Here is a 9154-nt window from a genome sequence, read left to right on the forward strand (position 1 = left end):
GGATTTGAAATTACCCCTATAACCGTTCAATACAAGTTGTATTAGATGGTTTCAAGTCTAAAATTCATAAAATAAATGCTGGTGTCCCCCAAGGCTCCGTTTTGTATTCGACTCTTTTCTGTCAGCTTTGTCTGTCAGCTTTTCATATTCGTTTTTAGACTCTCATCCTCGTTCTTCGGATGTTGACTACCAATGGCAGCGTTGATCTTGACAGCATTGTTCAATGGGGAATTAAAAACCGTGTAGAATTTAATGCTTTGAAAACCCAATGCTTTCTACTGTCGCAAAAGCGTAACCCTCCCCCAATGCCACTATCCATGAGTGGTACCTACATCGAGGAGACTAAACAGCTATCAGTCCTAGGTATGTGCAAGAAGTTGTTTACTCCTTATGATCTGGATATAATTTATATAGCCTATATTCATCCAAAACTTGAAAACAATTCCCATATTTGGCAGGTGCTCCTATAACCTACTTGAGACTCTTTTACAGAATTCAAAGGAGAGCTCTTAAAATGATAGATGACCGTTATCTAACTCAAACTTTTACCTCTCTCGAGCACTGTGGTAAGGTTTCATGTCTCTCATTCATTCCTCTCCTCAAACAATTCAATCGTAATACTGGTTTTTTTAGGAATGCCCCTCAGTTTACCCTTGAGCCAAATTTTGGTTGTACTGTAAAGTACACAGGTTCTTTTTTTAGTCATTGTGTATAATCATTATAAGGGTAATCATATCCCCCTTGAATGCGCGTACTAAAAAAATACCGAATTCAGTTAATAATATTTGATAAGCAAAATTTCATATCCCTAAAAAAGGTCATATTTTAACAAGAATTAAATGTAAAACGTGTATTCATAATTTCTATATAATTGAGTGGTAAAAATATTTTCAAACTAAAATTGAAAATTTACATGTTTACAAAAAATTTAAAAAAAAAATAGCTCTCACAATTTTCGAACAAAATAATAAATCAAGGTTTAATTGATTAATTTAATGGCATTTAAATTTTTAAAGGCAAGCTTATTTTCACAGCAATTTTTTTTTATTTTAAAATGTCTTTGAAAAGAGAAGCAGGTTCGTTCTACACCGTTGTACATTGCATTTTTTGAATTTTGTTTACCAAATTATTTTAAATTTTAAGAATAAAATGATTTTAATAAATAAAACTTTCTACCCCTTCCCAAATTTATGTAGTGCTTTACTATAAATTGTTGCCATAGCTCTTAGGAAAACGCTTCAAAAATCGTTTGGAATAAGAATTGTTTTTTTTTTTTTTGAAAACTCAAACAAGACTTTGGGTTCTATATTGAAAAAAGTACTGAAAACCTTTTAGTTCCTAATAAAATATTATCTTTTAAGAAATCTATACTTTAAAATGCCTTTATTGGGATACAAAATAAAAAAGGTTTTCAGCAATAATCATTTTGATAAGTTTGCTATTTTAAAAATTATCAAAGCTATTTTTTCGGCAGAACAAAAAAATAACAGACATTTTTTGTAAAGAATTTTAACCTTCGCAAATTTAACTATTTAGATTCTGAACTAAAAATAATTTCGACTAAAACGATTTTAATACAATATTGTGACCTTTGCATATTAAGACAAGAACCATATTAAAACTTATACTTTACTGATGAGTTTTAAAATCTACTCTTCCGTGTGTGAGGCAATATCAGGGCATTTCGCACGTCTATACAACTTTTAATTTGTATGGAAGATTTAAGATAATAATAGCGTTTTCAACTTAAAAACACGTCGTTAATAACTGTAGATACATATTAACATTCAGTACATTTAAAATTCCTTTTAATTTCAATGTTATTAAAATTCAATCAGTAAAATATTTTTAACTGATAAACTCCGTATTTAATGTTAAGTAAAACACAATTAATTATTAATATTTTGGTTTTATTTTGATCAACACATATGATAATTCTATAGAGCTTTTAATTAATTCGTTTTATTGATATTAAATTGCCCTTAAATTCACCATTGTAAGAGATTCTCATATTAGTGATGTTCCAACAACCATTCAAAACATGAATATCTGCAGAAGAGTTTTAATTTTTATCGCAATACTTGGTTTATTCTTTTATGTTAAAGTAATTTTGTTGTTCTTATTTTTAATATAACCAGATTTTAAATAACCTAAAATGTACAATATTGAAAATTTCTACTTCATTTGCAGGCGACTATAAACGTTAAGATTTTTAAAAATAATTGTATTGTTCATGACCCGAAGACAATACAAAACATAAGTTGTTCCGTTAAACCGTTAAATCGAACGACAACTGCTGTCAATATAAGCGGCTATATCATACGTAATGTGTCAAATTTGCTCGTAAGATGATCACACTTGACTTTTTACTTCTTTTGTGGTGTTTCAAAATATTGTTTTTTTTTTTTTAATTTAAGATAAATGCACAGCTCTTTAAAAAATCTGAAATAAACTATCGACCTTTTCTTGTTAACGTCACCGAGAATTATTGTGATTATTTTTCTAAGAACAAAGGAGGCGCTTACATGAGATTGGTAGCTCCAATTTATATGCCTTATACAAATATGAATCATACTTGTCCGTTTTATGTAAGATTATGTTTTTAAGAAACAAAATTTATTTTCTATATTTAAAATACATTATAATGCGTTTTTTTTTTTATTTCTTAACAGGGATATGGATTCTTAAAGGATTTGCCTATTTCAAGAGATAAATTGCCCAAATTTTGGCCACCTGGAAGTTATCGTTTGGATTTGCTGGCGTATGAAAAAAACTATGGCAAATTACTTACAATTCAACTTTACTTTGACATAAAGGAAATCAGACAACAATAAGAACAAAAATGAAGGAAGGATTGTTTGTGGTCGAATATTGAAATCAAATATTGGTGTGATTTAGTGGGGGTGTACTTATGCTTCTCACACATTTAACACAGGATTGAAAAACTACATTTGTTCAATATTAAATTTGATTTAAGAATTACACAATAAAGAAGTGATTCCTCATCAAAGACATTTATTTTTAAACAGCCGAACTTAAACATTGAACTAGCTATTTATTGATCATTTGCTTTATGGGTCAAAAAGCTGCTATGTGGAATAATAGTTCTAAAAAATAATTTACATTTATCCACATTCAGTTTACAAAAATAAGGATTCCTATTGAAATTCCCAATTGCTACTCAAAAACATGATTTTTATAAATTTCCAAAGTTATATGTTAACTTTAACTTTTTATATATTTTGTTTCACATTTACGAATATTTTAATAAACAAAATTGCTGAATATTTGTATACTTAAAAAAACTTTTTCGATATCTTGTACATTTTTTTGGAAAATTCAGTTCTTAGTTCTTTTTCGAAAAATAAAGCCTTACAAAAAATATAAGTAGGAAATACTGTTTAAAATAGTTGAAAACAGTTTTCAAATATATATTAAAAGAAAAAATCAATCTTGAGTACAAATTTTAGTTTAATGGTGACTGCCAGATCTTCGCTGTTTTTGAGCAGCTAAACGTTTTTCAAACAGAGACCAACTTTTGAGAGAACCTTCTCGACAAGCCTAGGTTGATTTATTATATTTATAGGGGGTTTTTGGAAGCTTGTCATCAATTGTACATAACAAGTTGATTATTTGATTAGATTTTTTTTACAAATTATTATTAAAGTTTGCGAATGTGTCGAAAGGTTTAGTTTCTTATACTCCAAAAGATAAGTTTGCACACATAAGATAGAAATCCATAATTTTTAACTTCCCATACGAAGTTATTGTAATCGGTCCGATTTGTTGAATTGAAAATTTTGACATTTCTCGAAGTTTCAAGGTCCCTAGAGTCGAAATAAAAATATGTAAGTACGTTCGCGACGTTTTTTCGTCATATATAGCTCAAGAACCAATAGAGATATTGACTTCAAATACATTTTGTTCTACAGATAATAATGCAGAAAGATGCAAAAAGGACGCTTTTTACAATAGTAATTTTAAAAAAAGGTGATATTTTTGGTTAACCTTGAATTAAATTTTATATTACATATTGTAATGTGATACCAAACAAGTATATTTTTGGAAACAAATCCAACAAACGATTTTTTTTATTAATCGAAACAAATAAAAAAAAATATGTGTCACCTCGAATACTATACGAACAAAAAATTATTGTATCTCAAAAACAGTTTTATGCAGTAAAAACTAATGTTTTTCACATCTGGTAAAATTTTGAGAAAAATCGAATTTAGTTTTTTTTTTTTACAAAAAAAAAATAAAAACCTAAAAAAAAAATTAACAAAAGTTGGTAAAAATTGATTTTCGGCTCAAATATCTTTTCAAAAATTTAAGTTATGGATTCCAACTGATTGCTTCTTATAAAAAATTTTGTTTTCAACATTTTGAATTATTTTGAGCAAACTTTAATTGATAGTTTTTTAACAAAAAATTAGAAATCTAAGAAAAAGTGTATACAAGTTTTTAAAAAATTACTTTTGACTCAAATATCTTTTCAAAGATGTGTGATATTGGCTTTAAACTAATTTTATAATTTGAAAAACAGTTTTTTAACAAAAAAATAAGAATCTAAAAAAAATTAACTAAAGTTGGTAAATATTGATTTTCGACTTAAATGTCCTTAAAAAGTTTCAGTAAAATTTTGAGAAAAATTAAATTGAAAGTTCTTTTTTAAGAACTTTAAGATATTGGCTTTAAAATAATTTTGTCTTTTAAAAAATATTGTTGTCGACATTCAAAAAGTTGGTAAAAATTGATTTTTGACTTAAATGTCTTTAAAAACTTTAAGATATTGGCTTTAAAATAATTTTATCTTTTAAAAAAAGTTGTTTTCAACATTCAGTAAAATTTTGAGAAAAAACTAATTGATAGTTTTGTTACAACAATTAAAAATCTAAAATAAAATCAACAAAAGTTGGTAAAAATTATTTTTCAACTTAAATGCATTTTTAAAAAAAAAATTAAGATATTGGCTTCAAAATATTTTTTTCTTTTTTAAAATATTGTTGTCAACATTCAGTAAAATTTTTAGAAAAATCGAATTGACAGTTTCTTAACAAACAATTCAAATCCTACAAAAAAATTAACAAAAGTTTATAAAAATTGATGTTTTATTCAAATATCTTTTCAAAAATTTGAGATTATGGCTTCAAACTAATTTTATTTTATAAGAAATAATGTTTTCATAGTTCGAAAAATTTTGAGAATAATGAAATGGACAGTTTTTGTCCAAAAAATAAAGACATACAAATGTATACAAGTTATTAAACATTTACTTTCGGCTTAAATATCTTTTCAAAATTTGAGATATTGGCTTTAAATTAATTTTATCTTTTAAAATATATCATTTTCAACTTTTAGTAAAATTTTGAGAAAAATCAAAGAGACAGTTTTTTACAAGAAATAAAAACCTAAAAAAAATTACACAAAGTTGGTAAAAATTGGTTTTCGACTTGAATGTATTTTCAAAACTTTGAGATATTTTGTAGCATCTTGCTTTTGGTAAAAATCAAAAAATTGAAGACAGAAATGACATTTTAATTTGCAAAAATACATGAATGCAAAATATTTGTTAAATATATTTAAAATGTATACCAATTGTGTATAAGTAAATTGCATGATAAATAAAATTCAACTGAAGTCGATAGCAACACTGGCTCGTTCTAAAACATTTTTTTAAATTGCGTTTTTAAAATTTCAATTTGATTTATTCGTGAAGTGCTTTAATACATTAAAAACATCATTTTATAAAATAAAAACAAGCCTTGAAATTTTAAAATTCACAAAGTTTAAAAGCTAACAATTTTAACATTATTATGATGATATTCAGAGGCTAAATAAGAATACGAATTTTAAGAGCTTTGTAGAACAAGTTAACAAAAATAATTTAAGAATTTTGAAATTAGAAAAAAACCTTTATATGAAGAAAAGATTATTATAAAGAAACCAATTGAGAAATAAAGGAGAAAGGTAAATTTAACTAAAGAAGTACAACAGTATTTGAAAAAAAGTAACTTTCAAAGCAGGGAGTAATTAATTTAAAATCTGTAGTACTGTAGCATTACTTATTTCTCTTAAATAAGTTTTTCCTACAACATAACTGATATGGTTATTCCAAGTTAAGTTACGGTTATAAACTACTACAGGTGGAACATATGATAAATGAACAATTTTTTTTGATATGAAATGGAAATTGCCCTGCGAATGAAAAATTTTTAATGCAGCGTTAAAAAATTTAAAGGTTTGAAAAAGTTTTTCACATGAAACCGAATGGTTAACCGCATTAAATGCCTTAGAGAATTCTTATAGGATAGGTAAGTTTATATTCTCTTTATCCAGGGCAAGACGAATTAAAATTCCTATTTATCTAAACGAACTTTTTCTTACATAAATACATCTGAAAACTAAATGTGAAAAAAATTAAAATACAATGTTTTCAATTCAAAATAATGCACGATTGGGTTGCACGAGCTTTTTCAATTTATGTTACAAAATAATTTTAGTATGTAGTTATTAAGAGCTAATTACAAACGTTTAACATTTTATTTTTTTAAAAAAAGATGACCAAATTTTGAGATTTCGAAAAAAATGTTTAATATTTTTTATTGTTAAAATTAAAAAAAAAAAATTAAAAAAAAGACTTTTATGATCATTAAATATTATTAAAATACCATTAAAGCTTGTAGAGAAAATGGTTCCATGGATTAACCTTCTGGAGCAATACAAAAATATATTTTTGTATATTAAGAAGCAAAAAGTTAGAGGAAATTTAATAAAAATAAGTTTCTTTGGAGAAAACTAGAATTTTCGATTTTTGTATAAGGACTACTGTTATTTTTCGTCTTAAAAAAAAGAAAGAACACCTGACGCGAATCGCCTTAAAGCCTTAATTTCTAAGTTTGAATTTAATCAACCCAATGTTATGGGCTTTAGTGAGTTCCACCAGACAAACGAAATGGTGGAACTCACTTTTTTCCATTTTTGACGAAGGCAATACTTGTCATATGTTACAAGTAAAAACATTATTGGAGGATACAAACAAATATGGAGAAAACAATTTCATACAAAATTGATGTTCGGTACACAACACAGAGAATGGGTCTAATAAATACACTATTTTGGTAGAATTTGCACTATTCCATACACCAAACATAGAATTGAAATATATCGTCTCATATATTCAGTCAATTGTCATGCCAACATCAACTTAAGTAAATATTTTTTGTAATAAAAACATGGTTAACGAAACCAACATATTTGCGAGGAAAAGAATAAATCATAGTTTGTCGATTGTTTCAATTGGTACAAAAAAACTATATTTATTGGTCGAGATCTAAAAAAAAATCAGAAAAAGCAATCCCAATCAGTTTTCCGGCAAATTTGAGCGATGCTAGTGAGTGGGAACCGTGTCGAATGTTGCGACCTAAAGCTTAAAATTAAAACTTAATTTTAACTAATGCAGTTACATATTATGTACCTTAATATAAATAAATATTTTTCTACTTCATATGTCCTTAAATATTAATAAATATTTTTACTTCTTATGAACCAATTTTGTTTTTGTTTTGAATAAATTTTTAGACAGTTCCTACACCATTTTGAATATATTAAACATAGTGAAAAATATTCCTGTACATATTTTGAACAATGGTGCATTTTTTTCATTTCTCCTTTGACTTGGTGCTTTTTTTGTACCCTTTTCTCAAATTGATACACATCAGTTAATATTTTGCACAGTTTTCACCAAAATAAATGTACCGAAAATAGAAGATGGCATATAATTGTCTCAAGTGGTGTATTTTTTTCTTGTTTTTCTAAATTAGTGCATTTTATTCTCTAGATTCAGGAATCAGTGTATTTTTTACACGGCAGCCATATTTTTCAAAAAAAATTTAGGTTAACATGAGATTGCACTGGCCGCCATCTTCAAAATGAAGACTATTATTAATTTTTTTATTATATATTTCGAGTGAATAATTCCCCTTTTTTAGTATTTCCGACTCTTTTTCAACATCACGTATTTAAAAAAAATAAGAACAACCAGAAAACTAAGAATTTTGAAAAATAAATTTTCACGAATCCATTTAGAAAGCTTTAATTAGGTAAAATTATTAAGGCGCTCGATTTTTAGATGGGGTAGGTCCGAAAATCAGTCGACAGAATGTACTTCGTTTTGAAATGAGACACTCAAATTCATATTAATTACTGATTTTATTGCGCACATATTATGTATTACAATCATAGAAAGTTCGGAATTCTTTTATATACATTTTCCTTCAGGAAATAAATCATGGTGTAAATTTTAATTCATCAAACTAGTTTCCGATAAAAGAAATAAACTTCGGTGTATAATTTGTTTCAAAATGAATTCTGAGTTTTGGATTTTTTACACTAATGGTATATTTAATCCATCAAATCATCGTGTATTTTTCACGCTCTTGGGAAAGATTTTCCACTAAAAGTGGTGTAAATTGTATACCATTGAGGTGTAAGAATTGAGCTTATTTTAAGAACATAATATACACCTCTGGAGTATTATTTATTCTAGTTACCAGAACAATTTGTATACCACTAGCACAATTTAAATACCAAAATTCGGTATACTTTTTGCACAGCTGGTGCAAATTTTAAACGGTGACGCGGTATAATTTACACTGAATCTAAATTAAATGTTCAAATATTGCACCAAAAAGTGGTGTATTTTTTATATTCAAAATGTATATCACGAAAGTGTAAAATATACCCCAAATATTTTGGTGTATTTTGGAATTTTGTGCTACTTGAGGTATTGCTAAGCTAAATTTTCAACTTCGAGTAGCGTTCCAATTGATTTTGAATGCGAAATAATTTGTATTTGTTTAGTAATAATAATTGATGCATTTAAAAATACATTCAAAACTTAATTTTTGAGGTTTTTTTGAGACTCTGGTTATAATTTGTAATTAAAATAAATTTTGTTTTATTGTTCACTCTTTTTAATTTTGTTATGTGTTGATTAATCTCATATATTTAATTTTATTGTATTTTATTTAATTTAATTTAATTTAATTTAATTTAATTTAATTTAATTTAATTTAATTTAATTTTATTTTATTTTATTTCACTTTTCTTTATGTTTTATATTACTTAGCTAAAGTAAAACACATTTTTTATA

The 9154-nt window shown here is 26.0% G+C and overlaps 1 protein-coding gene across 1 annotated transcript; it reads left to right on the forward strand.

The window, feature by feature from the left end:
* Window positions 1-2041: 2041 nt before the first annotated feature.
* LOC129948775 (uncharacterized) lies at window positions 2042-2931 on the forward strand. Its single transcript, XM_056059788.1, has 4 exons — window positions 2042-2104; window positions 2191-2343; window positions 2418-2588; window positions 2673-2931. The coding sequence occupies exons 1-4, from the start codon at window positions 2042-2044 to the stop codon at window positions 2832-2834; spliced, it is 549 nt and encodes a 182-aa protein (XP_055915763.1). The 3' UTR covers window positions 2835-2931.
* The last annotated feature ends 6223 nt before the right edge of the window (window positions 2932-9154 follow it).

Source organism: Eupeodes corollae, chromosome 3, assembly GCF_945859685.1.
Source record: "Eupeodes corollae chromosome 3, idEupCoro1.1, whole genome shotgun sequence".
Taxonomy (NCBI): domain Eukaryota; kingdom Metazoa; phylum Arthropoda; class Insecta; order Diptera; family Syrphidae; genus Eupeodes; species Eupeodes corollae.